Source organism: Hemitrygon akajei, chromosome 4 (assembly GCF_048418815.1).
Source record: "Hemitrygon akajei chromosome 4, sHemAka1.3, whole genome shotgun sequence".
Classification (NCBI taxonomy): domain Eukaryota; kingdom Metazoa; phylum Chordata; class Chondrichthyes; order Myliobatiformes; family Dasyatidae; genus Hemitrygon; species Hemitrygon akajei.
Window position 1 is genome coordinate 144,325,799 of NC_133127.1, and position 21,744 is coordinate 144,347,542.

The 21,744-nt window shown below is 41.7% G+C and overlaps 1 protein-coding gene across 1 annotated transcript in view; it reads right to left on the reverse strand.

Annotated features, from left to right (window-relative positions):
- The window catches only part of creg2 (cellular repressor of E1A-stimulated genes 2), a 45,551-nt gene that overhangs the window by 9,809 nt on the left and 13,998 nt on the right, over positions 1–21,744 (reverse strand). The window contains exon 2 of the mRNA XM_073043504.1: positions 5,589–5,758. Within this exon, the coding sequence (XP_072899605.1) occupies positions 5,589–5,758 (170 nt within the window). The remainder of the gene's footprint in view (positions 1–5,588; positions 5,759–21,744) is intronic.

Here is a 21,744-nt window from a genome sequence, read left to right on the forward strand (position 1 = left end):
TCACCACTCCTGAGCGGCAACAAAGATTTTGCTCTGTGTCTGAGATCATGCATGCTCTTCACTTTCACACGTGGTGGTGTCTCAATCAGCTTGAAAATGTCTGTGCCTGCAACTTGCCATGGAAAATCTGGGAATTCTGTGGGACAGAGAGGTTCAGCACGATTTTTGTACAGTTTCCTGCATGCTTCACATTGTCTTACATAATCTCCAACTATGTGCTCAGACCTGGCCACCATATGGATTGCCTTGCTTCTAAGCGGCATTTTTCGATGCCTCGATGTCCTTGGTGGATTTGACTCAGGATTTTAGCGTGCATAGAAGCAGGAATGATGAGATTGGAGCCCTTTAGCAGCAAACCATCAAGAGTGGTGAGTGTATCTCTATCAAGCCATGAGTTCATGAGTTCCCTTTCGAACGGCTGCCCATCCACATTCACAGTACTGCATGACCTTGCTGCAGACTTCTCAACTCAGTGAGAATTTTATCCAGTTTACTCTGTGATGCAGGCCAGCTTTCACATACCTGAGCTAAGTAGATGTTAGATCTTCCATGACAGCGGAGTCAGCTTCCGTCCACTCACTTTTGCATAGCATCCTCAACAGAGTGTCTGGTGTTGTGAAAAATTTGCCGGGGAAATGTTTCCTTTTCAATTTGGGCGTAATGCTGTTCAGTGAGTCAGTACTCTTGATGCAAACGCCACTGGTTTCCATACACCACTGCTGTTCTGCATGAGCCAATGAAACAGGCATTTGCTGAGGCCTTGGTTGCTTTGTTTGGATCGAAGAATACCAATGTTGGTGGTGAGATAAGTTCTGCTTTAAGCCGTGAGACCGATTTCTCCCGTGGTGCGTCCCAGATCCATACATTTCTCTGAGAAAGCAGGGCACATAATGGCTTTGTTTTCTCGGCTAAATCTGGAATGAACCTTCCCAGCTGGTTTACCATGCCAAGCACAGAGCAGATCTTTGATACATTCGTAGATTGTTCCACGTTCTTAACTCCAGCCAGTTTATCTGAATCTGGTTGCACTCTGAGGACAGTTGGTGGCCCAAGAACTTTACCTCCAACCTTGCAAATTCACATTTCTTTGTGTTCAGCCTGCTTCAGCTTCTCCAAGGCAGTTTTCACTCTTTTGTTATGTTCCTCACTTGAGGCTCCGAAGATGAGTATATCATCAACGTGGCAGACTACTCCTTCCAGTCCCTCCAAAATTTGGTTCATCCTCACCTGAAAGAGTTTAGGGAGGGGCAGATAAGATGACAAAAGGGACTCTTTTGAAGGCATAGCATTCACATGGCATGAAAAGGGGTAATGAGCTTCTGTGACTCAGGTGTTAAATTGATCTGACAGAACTCGAGTCTGCATCTAGTTTGGTGAAGAACTTTGCTCCACCCAGTATACCCAATTTGTGCTCAACAGAGGGCAGGATTGACATCTCCCAGCTTACTGCGTTATTCAATTTTGTTAGATTGATACAGATTCTCACTGTGTCATTTGGCTTGGGAACAGAAACAATGCCCATACATCATTCACCTCAGTTATGAAGTCAAATGCCTCAATTCTCTCAAGTTCAACTTTGACTTTGCTCATCAATGGGACTGGTATAAGCCTGGCTGTGGTCAAACAATAGGGCATCACTTGTGGCCTCAGCTGGATAGGATACTCTTCTTTCAGTAACCCCCAGGCCTGTGAACAACTCCAGGTACTTCTTCTACCACTGAACATTGTTTAGCAAATCCAATCTTGCAAAGAGGTTCAGCTTCTCAATGGCATGTCATCCCAGTAGTGGTCATAAAATATTCTGAACAACATTGGCATCCTCTTTTAACTGTTGCTCATTTTTATGGGAGGAAGTAGTAAACATTCCTTTCACACTGAGCTTATGTTTCCCTGGCCCCATGAGTACTTTCTTTGTTGGGTTTAGCGCAATGCCTGTTTTCTTCAACAGTTTTGTGAACAGACATTCAACGATGGTTGTGACATCTGCCCCAATGTCACTGCCTCACTTAGCAACTGAACCATAGCAACACCAGCCTTGTCCATTTGAGTCTAGAGCCCCAAGCAAAACTTTGCCCTCTCATACATTACCTTTTGCTTTCCCGTGAAATTTTCTTGGAATTTGTCCTGCACTGTTTTGTACTCCCTCTTCTGAGCATCTCTCAGTCCTAATCCACCCATGATGTCTTCGGCTTTGTCACCCATGCAGTATATCAGTGTGCTTACTTGATGCTCTTCTAAAGCCTGACTGAGATTGTTTGCAACCCTAAATCTCTTAAAGCATGTGAGCCATCTCTCAAAGTCCCCTGGACTGAAATCAAATGTCTCAGGGGGTTTATTAGGTAAGTAGACATAGACACTGCAGGTAATCGCTTCATTTACCTGTTTGTTTGTTTATTTATTATTTTATTGATTTGGACTACACAAGTCTGCTTTTCTTTCTTTTCCATGAGAGTTTGATTGACTCTCTGCTGTGTCTGTGTCTGTGTACTTCCCCAGCCTAGTGGCCCACAGGAAGTAACAATGCATCCACTTTTGGGTGTAGCTTGAAAGTGTTGCCTAGCAGTGCATACAATTGCATAGGCAGTTTAGCTTGATAAGACTTTGGATATTTTTCATAGACGTATACAAACAAGAACATTCTTATTGTAATTTTTTTGTTGTTGGGGACCACCTTTGGTCTGTAGCCCGAGTTCACTGACGACCAACCACTCCTGATATTAAGAGAGAGTGCAGAGCACACCAGCATGGCACCATGCAAGCTATTCAACTCAACCTTATTGATAATATTGCTTGTACAATACGTGAACTCCTCCCATGTGGGAGTGGCTAACTGAGTGGCAGAGGAATAACCTATTGACTACCACCACACTGTCGGTTTGAACCAGTCTGACCACTCATTAACAAGGCAGTTTTGCCCACAGAACCGCATGTTTTTTTGTTTTTCACACCATTCTCTGTAAACTCTAGAGACTGCTGTGTATGAAAATTCCAGGAGATCAGCAGTTTCTGAGATACTCAACCGACCCCATCTGGTACCAACAATCATTTCACAGTCAAAGTCACTTAGATCACCTTTCTTCCCCATTCTGAAGTTTGGTCTGAGCAACTGAACCCCTTGGCCATGTCTGCGTGCTTTTATGCATTGAGTTGTTGCCACGTGATTGGCTGATTAGATAGTTGCATTAATGAGCAGGTGCACCTAATAAAGTGGCCACTTCAGGAAGATAGCTTCACTCTAGTTTTCAAGTCCTCTTGCGAAAAAGATGGCCATTGTGCCATTTGCCTTCCTGACTGCTTGCTGTACCCATACAATCAAAACTGTACAACAGCCAGGTCCATCTGATCTCCAGCTACTCTCAGTGTTTGAAAATAACCTGTGAAGTGACAAGGATATATATTTCAATGTTAAAGGCCATTCCAATTTTTACTACCAATGTGAATGATGTCACATTTTTCTAAATAATCTTCTATTTTTCGTGTCTGCTCCCATTCACTCAGCTGATCTATATTCCTTTGAAGTTTCTCACAACTTAACTGCCACCAGTTTTATACTATGGATGGACCTTAGCTCACAGAACAACATCTTAATTGTATCCAATGTGTTTAACTACGTCAATGTCATCAGTTCTCTATCTCTGGATACTGCACTGACTGGCTTCACGTGCTCCCCATGGTTTGGCCTGTTTTCAGTTCTCAGGGATCTGCTCTCCCCTCTCCTCCACTTCCTGACTGACCTTTGCCCCCTACCCACTGTAAATAATCTGTGAAGAGCCATGAATACATATTTAAACGTTAAAGGCACCATAAAGGAGAATGTACCGATTCTGATATATTGTATACTTTAACTAGAATATGCAGGGTTCTGTTTTACAAATTACTGTCTTACCAAATCCCTGCCAAATGAAACTAAAAATAAAACATCTTTCTGAAATTAGTATCCAGTTTGCTATTTGACATTTAGGAGAATGCACACCATTACAAGGTTGCTGTGCGGGTGCTAAACTTCCGGTAGAAGATTGATCAGACATCATCAAAAATACCAAAATTGATACATCCTTATTTAATAAGTCACGATCCTTAAAGATACATTCCAACACACTGATGCTAGAAATCTTGAGCAACACACTCAAGCAAGTCAAACAACATCTATGGAGAGGATTAAACAGCCAACATTTCAGGCTAAGAACCCTCATCAGGACTCATATACACTGCCACTTACTAGAAAACATTCAGTATTCCTGCTGGGTGAGCGGTGATATAGGCCTCAGGATTCCACTGAAATGGGGCTGTTGGGGTGTGTGTGAGGCAATAAATTTTACAGAAGAACCAATGGCAATTCATAATATAATAATATCTCAACCATATTCTTTTAATTCATACAGTGTGCTATTTATTAGGGGTCATACCCTGTTGATTTAATTTCTCTCCTTAAGTCATTAATGGGGCCACGCAGTTCGATGGCAAACAATGGGGGGGGGGGAGGATAACATCATTGCTGGGGTGAATTGTGAAACAAAGTCTTTGATTAATTTCTCAATAAGAAAGAGGGAGTAAGTGCAAATCCTTCAAAACATGCTGTTTAAAATTCAAAAGCAAATTTAAATTAGTTCCAGCTCTGAGCTGTATTAAAAGATAGTGATTGGGGTGGGTAGCAGAGAATCTTGTATTTTGCTACTGTATGTGACGAACCAGACTATTCTGTGTTCATGATGTGTTTAAGAAGCCCTCATGCCGAGCTGACCTCCAGGTTGGGCTAGGAGACGAACCGTGGGCCAGTGGTGAGGAATCTGGTGGAATTCCAAGTAGCATAAAAATCTCCCTTAAGGATGTCTGTGTTTTTAAAGTCCACTAATTAGGCTTCCACACTTCCTGTACTAGGAGAGTGACAAACATTTTGCTCAGCTTTACCTTAAAATTATATCTATTGAGGAACTTGACCACCATTTATGAGAAACGTCGGAGTAACATAATGAGCCTGCAATTGCCATTTACAGGTCTGCATGACCCCAGGTGATAGTGACACTGGGAAAGATTCACCCCTCACACCCAGACCCTCCCTCCCACATAGCAGCTAGCATTAAAATATTATCCAGAACTCTAACTGTAATCTCTCCAGAACCAGTTGGTTTAACTGCAGGCTTCCTCTGACAAGTTGAACCAACTTGCTTGATACTAGCTGAAGAGACATTGGAAACAATTGCACAGCAACCACAACAACATTTTAATTATTAAACTCACTCTAAGTCTGTGAGAATGCTGTCACTTACTTCCCAACTCTGTTTCATCAAATAAAACTGAAAGCAGTTAAGAGTCAACCAGAACAGTTTCTTGACTGGAATCACTTAGACAATAAATTAGTTTGGTTTCAGGTTCTCTTCTTCTGAAGCCTTTTGAAAATGTAACTGAGTTGCATTCATTACCATTCCAGTTTTGCTCTGGCTGTGGCCCTCAAAAAGTCGTAGGAAGTTAATTCACTCTCTTCCCTGAATAGATATGCTTTAATTGTGATTTATACAGAGAAAGGCAAGTTTATCTAATTAGCTTAAGATAGAAATTTATCTGTTCAGCAGGGGAAGAGTTGGACATACCTGCAGTAATTTGGCTCAGTTTCTGACAACGTCAGAGAAGCACTGGGATTATTCGTCAGATCTGCAACTGTTCTGTCTGCTTGAGTGACGTAGAAGAATGGAATACCAGTACTGTTGTCTGCGGAGCCATCGCTAATCAAAAAAATGTTTCCAAAAGGCAGACCTTTGATCTGGAAATAAATTTTCATCTGTGTTATATTCAGAGAAAAGATTTATTCTTAAGTCAACACTGCAACAACCATTCTGGTTAGGTTCCTGTCACCTGATGCAGTAGGTCGCCAGTACAAATAACCAATAGCAACTTGCATCTATGTCATTAATAGAAAAAAACACTTCATGGAGATTTAGGGAAAACCATTGGAAGCTGTTGAGAATATTTCATGACATAGTATTTTTGGAACAGAGATGACCTTTTCCAAAATCTCCCTTCAGGAAAGCGCTATAGGGCTATTAAAACAAAAACTTCACACCATCTTAAAAGTTTCTCCCCTCAGGCAGTTAACCTGATGAACCATTCTAGTTTTCCACCCCAGCCCCCTCTATACATTACGTCAGGCAGCGCATTGCTTTGAAAACATTTTAAATCACTTTTATTAATCCTTTTTACATTTGTGGAATGTACATATCTGTACTTTAATTCTAACTTTATTTTTTATATAATCCTTTATTCTTATAATCATTAAATGTTATTTTTGTTGCACATCATGCTAAAACATCCCAGCAAATTCCTAATATATATACATTTATATGGTGAATAAAGTTGATTCTTGATTTGAAGATCTGCCATGCAAAATAGATTCCAGAACATGAGCTATAAAAATAATCACTTAACTTGCAATGTTGGTGTTAAAGAGCAGCTTTTCAGCAGACCCCAGGCACTTTTACAACTTCCTTCTCTCCAACACATTCTTCATCACACCATAGAGCAATTGCACCAATTGTTGTTCTTACCGCACACATACACTAAATATCTTACTTACAGGCTCTATATGAGCCCATGGCAACATTTTCCTTTCACTTTCACCTATTTTAGGTCAAGATAGCAAATAAAATAATAAGCAGGGTAAGTCCAAGATAAAAGGAGAAGCAGTTGGGAAACCATTTACATCCAGCAAGCAGAGGAAACGTATGGTCCTACATGAATTGACAGGAATATCCATTTGCAGCTAAAAGCAGTACAGAACAGAATTTCTGACAATTATGTAATGCTTAGATTAATCAGAAGAACAGATTCAGCTACGTAACTTGACTACTTCACTTTGCAAAATACTGTACGTCTGTCTCCTAATTCCGGCCCAAGCCTTGTTGTTTCACTTCTTTTCTGCAGGTGTCTAGTGCAGCTGACAAATCCTAAAGAAAGTAACTGAGAGGAAGGTAGAAACACTCAGCAGGTCAGGCAGCAGCTGAAGAAGGTAGAACAAAATGAAGAAGACAGAGCAAGACAGTCTCTTGGAGAAAGCAGTTGCGTATTCCATTCGTACCAAACAAGTAAAACTGAGATTCAGATCAAACCTGTGTAAGGAAGTGAAGCTATTTGTTTTGTTGGTGGTAAACCAGCTACTGCAAGACTTGCAATCGGCATTGACTACCTGCCCTTTGATCATTGCCAGAGAAGGAGCCTGTGAGTGGCCTATCGCTTTGGGGTAACTCCCTGTGACCCAGGGGTAGGCCTTGTTCTTTCGATGACGTTACCAAGATTCTGTGTTTATGGATTTGGACAACGGACTTTTTCAGTCTTATGGTTTTTATATTCTGTGTTTTTTGGCAGTTCTTCCTCATTTTTTTATGTGCAGGGGCAGGGAGATTGGAGGTCAATGTTCTTGTTGTGTTTTTGTTCATTTTTTGTGTGGAGAAGGAGGATTTGGGGGCTGATGTTCTTATCGTGTTTTCTGTGGGGGGAGTTTGGAGATTTGATGAACATCTTGCTGTTTTGTTTTTGTGGGGGGGGGGCATGGTGGGTTTGCTCTTTGAACTGGCCTCCATGATTTTCTTTGTTTTTTGGCTATCTAGAGGAGAAGAATTTCAGAATTGTACACTGCACACATACTTTACTAATAAATGAACCTTGAACTTAACTAAAGGTATACAGGCATCATGGGCAACCTTGTTTTGCATCATCTGACATAGCAATAATATTCTGCAACATAACAGAGAATCAGTCACTTCCTGGAGCATGTTGGCTAAACTCTCACAACAGCCGGTTATGCCTGCACTCTGGTCCTGGAAGAAGTTTACAAAGTCGCCATGCAGACTTTGGACTGCAATCACTTTTCTTAGATTATTGAATGGAGTGATTTCCAAGTAGGAAAAAGTGGCATAGTGGATGTGTTCAGTACTGTCAAAATTCATTTACTCACCACCAGTAACTGAAAACCAGCCAGATAAGACAACAGAACTCTGCAGCCAGCACCATTTAGCTTCTACCGCACACCATCTGGGATGATGTTCTCAGCCCACAAAAGCACTGCTCTTCCAAAGCTTCAAGGAAACAGAGGCTCTATTAATTGTGTGTTATTAGTGATTCCTGTAATTACTAAACCCCACACCTCCCTACAAACCCTGTGCATTTTGCTCCTGGTTGGTATGGGAATCGAGAAAATTGAGTGTGAAGTGGAGTATTGAAAAGGAACTTAGATTGAATTCGGGTTGGAAAATGTGTTTGAGTAATGCAGTTTACAAGCAAAATCTCACCAGGATGTAATATTCCCAAAAAGAAAAATCCTGCTTTTGCTGTCCTTCCTGAGAGCATAACACACAGAATCGTACAGCATAGGAACAGACGCTTCAGCCTAGGTTACTAGATTACTATGCCTCTCACATTCTTATAAATTTCAGTCAGTTCACCCCTCAGCTTCCACTGCTCCAGAGAAAACAGCCCAGGTTTCTACAACCTCTCATTGTAGTATATGCCCTCTAAGCTCAGCAACAGCCTGGTAACCCTCTTCTGCAGCCTCTCTAAAGTCTCAACATTCTTCCTATGTTGGGATAACCAGAACAGATTGCAATATTCTAGATGCGGCCCTACTAGAGTTTTATAAAGCTGCAACATAACTTCATGACTTTTGAACTCAATTGTACAGGCAGTCCCCAGGTTACGAACGAGATCCGTTCCTAAGTCTGTCTTTAAGTCAGATTTGTACGTAAGTGAGAACAGGTACATCCGGTCTTATTTAGTGTCAGTTAGTCAAACGTTTGTCTTAGTATATGGTATATATTTTACCTTTCTATGCATGTAAAACACTTAAGAAACATATATATTTCAATAATTAAACCAATTGTTTTCAATTGTGATCGTTCTCTTTTTCTTTGATGCATCACAAGCACTTGCAGTGGATTTACGCTTTTGAGGCATGGTTACACACACATAGTAAATATAATTGTGCGGAGAGTGAAATAAACACAAGATGGGAATTATTGATCCATAATTTTAACTCGTTTACCACATCTGTCAATGGAACAGAAACATCGTGGGCAGCAGCCGTGGGCGGCAGGTCCTGAGCTCCCCCGGATCCTACAGTCCACCTGCATTGAGACAGGTTAAATGGGACAAGTGGGGGTGGTGCTGACTAGAAAAAGGGGGTCAGGGTGAATCTTGCTAAGAAAAATTTAAGCCAAATACAAAGTTACACACTCAGCACAGTGTTAACGGCAACATGATCTGATTTTAAATGGCGGACGGCGTTCTCCTTCCTCAAGCCGACAAATTTTTAATATAATAGGTTTTGTGGCAGTCCATTCGTAAGTTCAAGTTGTCCGTAAGTCGGACGTTCGTAACCCGAGGACTGCCTGTATTTGCCAACGTGGAGTGGAGAGCAAGTTTGTAATTCTGGTGGCAGCAAAGGTTGTTGAGAATGGCGAGGGGGCTGTGCCGCAGGAGGGGTGTGGGACAGGTGGTGAAGGAGTGCCAGGGGTGGGGAGGTGGCACAGGTGCAAACACACCCAGTCCTGGCACACCAAGCAAGGTCTTGGTTCCAAACAATTGGTTTATTGATCATTACAGAATGTCTCTCTGGTGCTTTCCTCTCTCTCCCATCTCCCTTCCCCTTTCCCAAACACGATTCCCCTCTCCTTGCCCCTTCCCACTCTCACTCCACAAGAGACCCATATCAGAGTCAGGTTTATCATCACTCACATTTGTTTTTCTTTTGCAGCAGCATTACAATGCAATACAGTAAATTACTACAGTAATTCAAAAGTCTTAGGCACCCAAGCTGTATTTATGTGCTTGAGTATTTTGCACAGTTCTGTACCTGTCCTGAATTCTGTGCAGCTGGTCTTTCACACACCCTCCACTTGTCGGATGTAGACCTGTCCAAAAACAGCTGTTCCCAATTAACTCTACCTTGTTCCTGCTGAATGCTCTCGTAATTTGCTCTGCTCCAAGGTCCATGCTTATGCCTATCTACAACTATCTTAAAAGTTAAGGAGTAGTGGTCACTGTTCCCTAACTGCTCACCCAGTGAAAAGTCTGTTACCCGGCCAGGCTGATTACCCAACACCACTCCTCTTGATGGACTATCTACATATTTATTTTAGAAATTAGATGCACCTAACAAATTCTGCCCCATCTAAACCTCTTGCACTAAGAAGGTCTCAGTTTATTTTAGGGAAGTTGAATTCCCCATGACAATAGCCTTATTGTTTTTACAACTTTCCTTAATCGGCCTGCATACCTGTTCCTCAATATCACGGTGGCTATTGGGGGTTCTGTAATACAACCCCATCAGAGTGATTGCACCCTTCCTATTTTTGAGTTCTATTCACATAAACTCAGTGGATGAGTCCACTATTATGTCCCCTCTAAGTGCAGCTGTGATACTGTCCCTGAATAATAGTGCAACTTCCCCCCTCCACTTTAACCTCCCTCTCTATCTTTTTTGAAACACTGAAACCCTGGCACATTAAGCACCCAATCCTGTCCCTCTCTCAACCAACTTTCTATAATGGCCAGAACGTGACAATTCCATGTAGTGATCCATGCTCTAAGCTCATCATCTTTACCCATAATACTCACAGCATTAAAATACACACACTTCAAACCATCCATCCCATCGTATCTATTACTTTTTTACTGGCTCTGATATCTACTTTTCTCTCCATCCCTCCACTTCCTGTCCTGGTACTCAGCAAGATTCTCTGGTGCCCCGGTTCCCATTCCCCTGCAAAACTAGTTTAAACCTCCCTGAGGTGGTTTCCAGCCAGGATATTGCTTCTTCACCAATTTAGGTACAATCCATCTCTCTTGCACAGGTCATCCTTGTTCCAAAAGAGATTCTAAAGCTCCAAGAACCTGAAACCCTGCCTTCCTGCAACACTTCAATCCAATTCCTTGACCTGTACAATCAGGAGCTGAAGTTGGGTGCACTTCCCACAGATGTAGTCATCAGGGAGATATCAGGGTACCCACGTCATACAGGAGGAATATTGCACTGCCTTAATGACCACCCTGCCTACACTGAATTAGGGACTATTGTTGTCTACAGACAACAAAAAAACAGTTACCTGTTCTTACCTGTGCCTTCTTCTGAAACCTTTGAACTTCACACTCACCTATGTCACTTACTCAGCCTCTGCATGCTGAGCTTGTTATACCTTTGTCTCTAGCTTATGTTTAAGTTCTACAATCAAATAAATGATTCTAAATGACTCAGCTCCCTTGCCTCTGCCTGCTCTCGCCGAAGCTGGTTAAGTCAAAGCCTTCTGCTCTATCCCTGGCCCACTCTAACAATGGCCACTTCCACAATGGTCGCTCCACTTAAAACCCAACTTGTTTTTATTGGTCCTTGCTAAGTTAATAATAACCCAAGCAATCTCCCACTCTGCAGACAAGTCTTGACAAGCCCCACTCTCCTTTTAAAACTGGTGTCTAAAGTTCACAAGGAACTCATTCCGACATCTCCCGCTCCACATACATGTCAAACAACTCGTCAAATCAGGACAGCAGCAATGGTGAAAATTTGGAGCAAAATACCATAATTGGGTATATTGATATGCAATTCTGCTCTAGTAATACCTACCTCAATGTTTTGCAGCTGTACTTTGATTGGTGTCTAGGCTGAGCTTAACTAATCAACCGTTGCAGAATACATACCTCTAGATTATAATCAAGGTTTTAAAACTGACTCCAAATTTCAACTATGAACAGATTGTGAGAGGATACGAGTGAACATTTCATTTCCTTGTACCAATAACAAGAGCTTTAGGTGGTTACTGAGCCGGACAGAACATATGGCTCTCTCCAGAGCCAAGCCACAGAAATAAGCTAATTATGATTCGCAGTTCATAAGTCAACAAGTACTTGTATTTTCAGAAGGCATTTGACAAGGTGCCACATGTGAGGCTACTTCACAAGCTAAGGGCCCATGGTTTTACAAGATAGAAGATTGGCTGACGAGCAGAAGGCAAAGAATGTGAATAAAGGGAGTCTTTTCTGGTTGGCTGCCAGTGACTCGTGGTGTTCTGCAGGGCTCGAAGTTGGGCCTGCCACTTTTCTCTTTACATGTTAATGATCTGGATGAAGGAATTGATGGCTTTGTGTCTACGTTAGTTGGTGCTACAAAGACAGGTGGTAGTGTTGACAAAGAAGGTAGTCTGCAGAAGGGCTTGGACAGATTGGAGATGGGCAAAGAAGTGGCAGATGGAAAACAGGGTAAAGAAGTGAGTGGACATGCACTTTGACAGAAGGAATAAAGGCACAGTCAATTTTCTAATCAGAAATCAGATGTGCAAAGGGACTTGGGAGTCCTAATGCAGGATTCCCTAGAGATTAACTTGCGGCTGATCTGGTGGTAAGGAAGGCAAATGCAATGTTAGCGTTCATTTTGAGAGTACTAAAATATAAAAACAAGGATATAATGCTGAGGTTTTATTATGCATTGATGAGACCACATTTGGAATATTGAGAAAGGTTTTGGGCCCCATATCTAAGGAAGGATGTGCTGGTGTTTGAGAGGGTCCAGAGGAGGTTCATGAAAATTATCCTGGGAATGAAAGGATTGATGCTCTTGGCCCATACATGCTGGGGTTTAGAAGAATATGGGAGGCATGGAGAGGATGTTTTCAATAGTGGGAGAGTCGAGGACCAGAGGGCACAGCCTCAGAAAAGAGGTGTGTCCTTTTAGAAAAGAGGTGAAGAGAAATGTCTTTAGCCATAAGGGGGTGAATCTGCAGAATTAATTTGGTACGTTTAAAGCGGAGTTTGATAGTTTCTTTATTAGTGAGGACAAGAAGGTTATGGGGAGAAGATAGGGGAATAGAGTTGAGAGGGAAAATAAATCAGCAAATGTAAAGCAGACTTGATGGGCCAAATTGCCTAATTCTGCTCCTATATCTTATAATTTTATGGTCAAATGCAAAAATGTTACAGAAAAGATTTAAAAATCCAATAGTCAGTCATGGTGCACATGAAGCATTTAAGGCTGTAGGTTTAGCAATGGCTTTGAGTAATTTGATGTTTCTCAATTAAAATTCAGCTCCACTCATAACTTAGTTTAAGAGACAATGGAAAGGAGGCCAATTTGATCATTTTGTTTTGGATTCTATAATTCTGTGGTATTGTACAGCAGGGATTTGTACAACTTGGCTTGCTGTATGTTAAAACTCTGATAAACCAACCAGTTCTTAATGTAAATAGAAGACAGTAATCAGCTTGAAGTTGAAACGAACAGCTTTGCAAACAGAAGCACCGTACATAATATACTTGCTGGCTCACAGCACCTGTCCTATTGCTGAAGAATTGAAGTACAGTATTAGACAATGGGTTACTTAATTTGACTTGTTTCAAAAGACAACGCTGGCTAGGTTGTTTAATTCAAGGAAGCAACAGTCATTTACACATCAATAACTGATGTATTAATAAGTTATATTTCTGTACCCATGGAGTCATCTTCACAGCATTAATTGTGGGTGCCTGGGAACCCTGCCTCCATGAAGTTTTTAGACCGTTTATGTTAAAAGGTACTTGAAACAGTATCATATATGCGTGAAGTTACCCAAGTGGCAAAGACACTGTATAAATGTCGACAGCAGCACAGGCTTATTAGGAGTGGTTGAGGAACATCAAGAAGCATGAAAGAAACATGGGTGAACTACACAACATTCCTCTGCCTTTGATTTCTGTGACAAACGATTGGTTTGTCTACATCATTGGCATGTTCTTTTAGTTTATAGAAAATGTAGCTGTGATTTGGAAATCCTTTGTGTGTTCGAAATGGTTTGTAATCTGTTAGTCTTTTATAAGGTAGAAATCCTCTGTGACTTTTAAAATGTGTTGTAAGAATATGGTTTGAATTTAATCGTGTATCACTGAAATAAAATGAACTGTGTTTACTTTGTTAGCTGGAAGTATCTTCTCCTCGGTAGTAATGGGAAGGGGACCCACCACTCAAATAGTAGCTAAACTTGCCATGGAGAATAAACAGGGAAGTGAGCTAGTCTTTGAAGATTGGATAGTTACAGTACAATCTCCCTTTAGTGAGGGTACTTGTGGTTATTTATATTGGATAGAGCTTAACATCATTTGATTTTAGAACTTTGCAGTCAGCAAATCCAGTATCATCACAGAAGTATGTATCGTTATTAGTGGTTAAGTTTAATGTCGCTATAAGCATTTATCTCCATAGCACAGTCCTTGTTTACCATTAACCTTGGAGACCAAGCCTGGTTCAACATGAGGTGCACAAGGACCTTCTTGAAGCAGAACCTTTGAATGGAGTTCATGCCTTGTGAATTCAGTAAGTGAATTATGCTTGGGGCTCCTGGCTCACGTTCTGCACTGATGAGTGAGCCAGTTGCTTGACCATCAGGATTTTTGAACAATCCAATGCTGGTTTATCAGAGCAGGGCATTGTACAAAAGCATGCCAAGTCGTACAATGTCCTCCTGTACAGTCCCACAACATTATTGTGCCAAAAACAGAATGTGACTAATTGGTCTTCCTTCCACTGCCACTAAAACAAAGTTATGTGCCAGTAATAGTGATTAGAGGCAAAAATAAACAATCTAACAATCAAAATATCACAGTGATATCCGTATGATCATGGATCATATGGGCAAAAAGTGGGGGTAAGGGACAGTTTAAATCTTTGCTTGGTTTCTTATTCAGATGTATCAAAACTGTGATCCCTATCATGATAGATACCACAGTTCAGCCATTTCAGAGCTGTAAGCACAAAATCTGGTGTCAGCAAAGGATTCCAGTGTAATGATGAAGCAGTGAAGATCATAGCTAAATGGCTAATTGAAGTTGACATGTCCAAGAGGGGAACTTGGACATGTCAATGGATGCTGCCTGGCCTGCTGTGTTCCACCAGCATTTTGTGTGTTTTGTTATGTCAATTTTGATTAACCATTTATCACTGATCTACACTGGAATTCTTTGCTAACACAGTCTGACAAGGAGCGTGGCCACACAACAGTGCTTTCTAAAGATTCCAAGCAATTGCTTTAAACATGCTTCTGCTCAGGACGGCGCCTTGCAAACAAATAATTAAAAAAATTAAATAGCTTTTTCAAAACCTACATGACTCCAATTGGTCACTCTGTCTAAAGCTTATAAGTGAGGGTAAGGCAACAAAGCTTCAGGAAAAAGGGAATTAAAAAGAGGCCACCATGTATCAGGAGCCCTGATTTTAATCCCACATATTGACAATTCCCACTTCTATTTTCACGTTTCAGGAAGCATGCGAAGTCATCACCCGAGAACTTCATACACACCTGAGAGCTTCATACACACCTGAGAACTTCATACACACCTGAGAGCTTCATACACACCCGAGAACTTCGTACACACCCGAGAACTCCGTAAACACCAGAGAACTTCGTACACACCCGAGAACTTTGTAAACACCCGAGAACTCCGTAAACACCCGAGAACTCCATACACACCTCAGAACTCCATACACACCTGGGAACTTCATACACACCCGGGAACTTCATACACACCCGAGGACTTCACACACAAATGAGAAAAACACACCGCTGGAGGAAATTAGTGGGTCAAGCAGCACCTGGGGAGGCCATTGAATAATCGACAGGACCAACCTAAAACATTGACAGCACACTATTCTCTGCAAGTTTCGCCATCTTCAGTGGGATCCTACCACCAAACACATCTTTACCTCCCCCCCCTCCAACTCTCCACTTTCCGCAGAGGCCAATCCCTCCCTGGAATTGTGCTCTTATGCTTCTCGGTGGATATTTTTAGGAGTGGGTGACATTGCCCATTCTCTCCTTTCACCAAGTGTCCAATCATCACTTCACCTGCAAATCTGCTGGGGCTGTCTACTGCATCTGGTGTTACCGATGTGGCCTCCTCTACATTACTGAGACCTGACGTAGACTGAGGGACCGATTTGTCGAGCACCACCGCTCCATCCTCACAAAGCAGGATCTCCCTGTGGCCAACCATTTTAATTCCTATCCCCTTTCCCATTCTGACATGTCGATAAATGGCCTCCTCTTCAGCCATGAGGAGTCTGCTCTTATGTTGGAGGAGCAACACCTCATATTTCATCTAGGTAGCCTCCAATCTGATAGCATGAACATCAATTTTCCCCCTCTCTCTTCCCTCTTCTTCTATTCCCCATTCTGGCCTCTTATCTCTTTAACTCACCTGCCTATCACCTCCTCTGGTCCCATTCTCCTTCCCTTTCTCCCATGGTCCTCTCCTCTCCTATCATATTTCTTTTTCTCCAGGCCTTTACCTTTTCTTCCTATCACCTCCCAGCTTCTTGCTTCATCCCTCTTCCCCAACCTACCTGACTTCACCTATCACCTTCTAGCTTGTCCTCCTTCCCCTTCCCCCCACCTTCTTATTCTGGCATCTTCCCCTTTCCTTTCCCATCCTGATGAAGGGTCTCGGCGCGAAGCATCAACTGTTTATTCATTTCCATAGATGCTGCCTGACCTACTGAGTTCCTCCAGCATTTTGTGTGTGTTGCTTTAAAATAGCGACTATCCCCTTGCTTCCACAAATGCTCTTTGGTGCACGGGCCATATAGAAGATTATGTCTTGCTCAAGATTTCTCTTGTGTCTCCTATGCGTTTGCAAAATTGGTGCTCAGTGTTGTTAACTAACCACAACCAAGTCAACTGTTGTGATTTGGAACAACGGCCAGCTAACACAATTCATCTTTTTAAGGTTATCGTTGTGGGCATGGAAAAGCAGGAATAACTTAGCTTTTCCCGTCCTGGTTCCCATCCTCTCCTGAAATCACCAGGAATACCTCCCTATCTCTTGCCAGGATACAGATCTGTAAAAACACTCGCAAAGCAATTTATAAAGAAAGAAGTCAGGCCCAACGAAACTGGGAAAATAGGAAAATGAGGAATGGAACTGCAATTTATATTTACAAAAACAAAGAATAGAGAAGTGAACATCCAGCCTACAGGATACGGTGGTTATCAGGAAAGAGTTGTAATACATTCCGACTTTGAAAACAGACCAAGCTTGTATCACCCACAAGCTTGTCTGCCAGAAAAAGCGGGATCTCCCAGTGGCCACTCATTTTAATTCCACTTCCCATTCCTATTCCGACATGTCAGTACACGGCCTCCTGCACTGTCACGATGAGGCCGTACTCAGACTGGAGGAATAACACCTTATATTCCGTCTGGGTAGCCTCCAACCTGATGGCATGAACATCTATTTCTCGAACTTCTGGTAATGCCCCCTGCCTTCCTTCACTATTCCCCATCCCCTTTCCCCTCTCTCATCTTACCTCACCTGCCCATCACCTCCCTTTGGTGCTCCTCCCCCTTTTCTTTCTTCCATGGCCTTCTGTCCTCTGCTATCAGATTCCCCCTTCCCCAGCCCCGTATCTCTTTCACCAACTTCCCATCTCTCCCCCTCCCAGTTTCACCTATCACCTTGTACTTCTCTCCCCACCTTTTAACTCCAACTCCTCATCTTTTTTTCTCCAGTCCTGTTGAAGGTCTTGGCCCAAAACACTGACTGTTTCTTCGTTCCCATAGATGCTGACTGACCTGCTGAGTTCCTCCAGCATTTTGTGTGTGTTGCTTGGATTTTCAGCATCTGCAGATTTTCTCTTATTTTTAAGTTTGTATTGGAGACGATTTCCTTTATATTCCTAGGGGATCAACCCTATTTTCTCAGACATTGAATCTCCTGTTGGTAAAATTTAACAACTCTGAGTTAGTCATCAGACAGCGCTTCTTAATGTGACCTTTTAAAGCATTTCTTTTGTATGGTGCCAGTGAGCTGTGCATCATTATTTTGTGCTCTAAGGTATAATTTTGCAGAAAATGCCATCATTTTCTGCAAACATGGTAATGGTAGTGCTCCTTTCTACATGTGGACTTGTTCAGCATATCAAGGCTTTGACTAAATGTTCAGACATACAATGCTCTTGGTACTGTCAAGTATTTTAATACCTCCGTTACATAATAGACGTCAATCATTGTATAGCACAGATAAAGGCCCTTGTGCGTGAGTCCATACCAACCATGGTGCCCTCTCATCTAGTCCTAATTTCCCATGTTCCCGCCATATCCCTCTAACCTGCACTCCAGCATGTACCTATCCAAATGCTTCTTAAATGATGCTACTATACCTGGCTCAACCACTTCTTTTGGCAGCTTGTTCCATATATTCACCACTGTCTGGAAAATGTTGCCCCTCAGGGCCCTTTTAATTGTTTCCCCCCACCCTAAATCTATGCCCTCCCCTACCATGAAAAGACCGCTACCTTAACTATGCCACCTCATGATTTTATAAAACTGTGTAAGGTCGACTCTCATATTCCTATGCTTCAACGAACAAAACCTAGCCTGGCCGAATTCTCCCTATAATGCAGGTCCTAGTAACATCCTTGTAAGTCTTATCTGCACTCTTACCAGTTTAACCACATCCTTCTTACAACAGAGCAACAAAAAATTGTACACAGTACTGCAAGTGTGGCGTCACCAACGGCTTATACAATTGCAACGTAATGCCCGACTCCTATACTTGATGCCCTGACCGATGAATGCCAATATGCTAAATACCTTTGTCGCCACCCTGTCTACTGTGATATTGCTTTCAACTAACAATGCAGGTCCCTCTGTTCCAATACACTCAGCAGTGCCCAACCATCACTCCTTGACCCATTACCTTAATTGATCAAGATCTTCCTGTAATCTAGGATAACCTTTCTCACAATCAAATCCAACTCTTTATTTTGCGTCAGCAGCAAATTTACTGATCAAGAGAGAAGAGAGTACCAAGGTGACATTGTGTAGGTCATTCTTTGAACTGCCTGTCTACAGGTTGTGAAGTAGGAATACAGGTTTTCCCCACTATCCAAAGGTACAGCGTTCCAATGAAATGTTTCGTAAGCTGGAACGTCGTAAAGTGAAGAAGCAATTACCATTAATTTATATGGGAAAAATTTGTGAGCATTCGCTGACCCAAAAATTAACCTATCAAATCATGCCAAATAACACATAAAACCTAAAATAACAGTAACATATAGTAAAAGCAGGACTGATATGATAAATACACAGCCTATATAAAGTAGGAATACTTTTCTGCAATCATTGCAGCGCTGTCCACCGTGCAAAAATCTCACGCAAATGAAGCGCTCTCAGCAGAAACACACGGCGCAAGCACTCCCGGCAGAAACACTCTTTCCAGTAACCTTTAAACTACGAAGCTGCCAAATCATACCAAATAACACATAAAAATACACAGCCTATATAAAGTAGAAATAATGTATGTACAGTGTAGTATCACTTACTGAATCGGGAAGACAGCGACCACGCTGATGATGGTGTGTTAGGCTGAGTTGTCAGAGGTTAGGGTGGTGGGACACTGGGGTGTCATCTCATCGTCGTCTGTTTCCATCAGGGCAGGCAGGTCACTAACGTCTTCTATGTCTGCCTGCCTCGATGTCGAAGGTCGAGGTTCATCGTCTGCTGTGGCTAATGTGGAAGGCTTGAAAAACGACATTATGCTTGACTGCTTAACCTCGTGCATTTTTCTATCATACAGTTCCTTGTAAGCACTCAAACCATCCTGCAAATATGCCCTAAACCTACATACCCTTACAAAATTAAAGTCGTACTTTTCTGCAATCATTGCAGCATTGTCAATCGCAACAAAAATCTCACACAATTGCTTCCCGTTCAGTTCCTGGACGACTTCACTTTCGGTTCGTTCGCTACTGTGTTCGGTTTTGATTGTTATCCTTTCCTCTTCATCAGCTCTTCATCTATCAGTTCTTGGTCGTGGGATGCCAAAACCTCTTCAACATCATCTTCACCAACCTCCACAAACCAAACTCACTTTGTCCTTACTTCATTCACCACGATCGAAACACTTAATTATGTCTAGTTTTATGCTAAGTGTAACACCCTTATGAACTCTTTTAGGCTTTTTCGATACCTTAGAACTCATCTTGCTAACGGATGCACAAAATAAACACAGATGCGCATAAGCACGTGTTTAAGCAAGGGCAGCTAGAATGCAGTTCCAGGGGATTCCCTGGAACTCTTATCCCCTGGAATTTTTACGCGCGCTGCCTTTTATCGTGCGCTGCCTTTTTTGCGTGCTGCTTTTTATCGGAACAATGTAAACACTTTTTGTTAGCGAAAACAGGTAACTAATGTAAGTCGTTCGTAACAGTGAGGTGTCGTAAAGCGAACATTCAAAAAACAGGGGACACCTGTACCTGTCTTTTAATAACTGGAAGGAATTTTCTCTCTGACTGAATGAATAGAACAAAAAAAAACAATTGTTCAATTTTTTCCTTCCCTTCCCCAAGTTATGGGGGATGGCATGAAATGAGAGCGAAGGAAGCAGATTTAAAATAATTTGTGTAAGAACAACAGGTGACATAAGAACCATGTTTTTCCAAAGGGAGAGGTCAGGATTTGGAATAGATTGGGTGGCAAATGCAGGAACTTCAAAAGAAGATTGGATAATGACTTGAAGATATTGGAGGAAATGCAGAGCAGGTCCATTAGTTTGCTTCCTTTGCTAAAAGTCATCACATGAGAGAAGCTTGAGTTGGTTATGCCACTGTCCATTGGAATTTAAAAGAATGAAGAAGTGAAACCAACAAGCAAGCCCCAAGACTACCTCTTTTAAAATCTACTGCTCTCATTCCATCCTGTGTCTCATAAAGTGAAATTCACAAGCAAGCCCCTAGGCCCAACTCTTTTAAACTCTCCCACTTTCGCTCCAAGCCACTTGTCCTGTAAAGTGAAACTCACTTGGTCAACTTGACAGTTAAATTTATTTTCAATGACTCAGCTAACCTGCCATGAATCAATTTAAACAATGACATACTGTTGACAAGCTATTTATAGCATCTGATTTCAAATGGATGTTTGCCAGCTGTATGTGACACTGGGAATGAAGGGTAAAAATCTAAAGGAATAATTACAATATTTCATGAAGGGATGCTTAAAATCAAAAATTTCTTTAAAGGATTGTTTTAGTCTGCATGAACTTCAAATTGTTGTCTCTAAGATGTCTAAACAATACATCCCACTGTTATCCTAATCATATACCACACTGGTAACTGCTCAAGGTCATAATAAAATAAATAGCAACCAGGGTTGAACAAACACCTAATCATGAATTCAGATGTAACTGGACAGACCATGCTCTATTCTGTGTAATGTTTAACTTGAAACATAAACACTGCCCATAAAAGCACCCATCGAGTCTTTGCAGCAGCAATCAATTCAAGTGTCACGGGGAGAGTACAACATCACATTTCACTGTAAAACATCAGGACTTTTTTGTTAAATATGCTTTTACAATTTTAATGTTTGTCTGCTACTCAATACATTAATTTTAATGTTTGCCAACTACTCAAAAGATATATTTTTCAAGGCACTATTAGGGACTAATATATGCATGAAGCTGGAAATCTGTTTTATTAGATCTGATTGCCCTCGTTTACATATTATTATTATTTATTATACATATCATGGTGATCCACCACAAAGTAATGGAACGTACGTTTATGGCTGTGATACTCCACATTGTGAGTTCAAAGCACCGAGCATTCTATTCACACTCCCCATGAAAAGAATGATTTGCTTTGTCGCTCCTGTGTGCCTCCTTGTGGCCCTACACCAAATGACTGGCCCTTGAGCAGCTTGGTTTATTCAGCAATGTCTTGTCCAAACTACTCCTTTTACCACT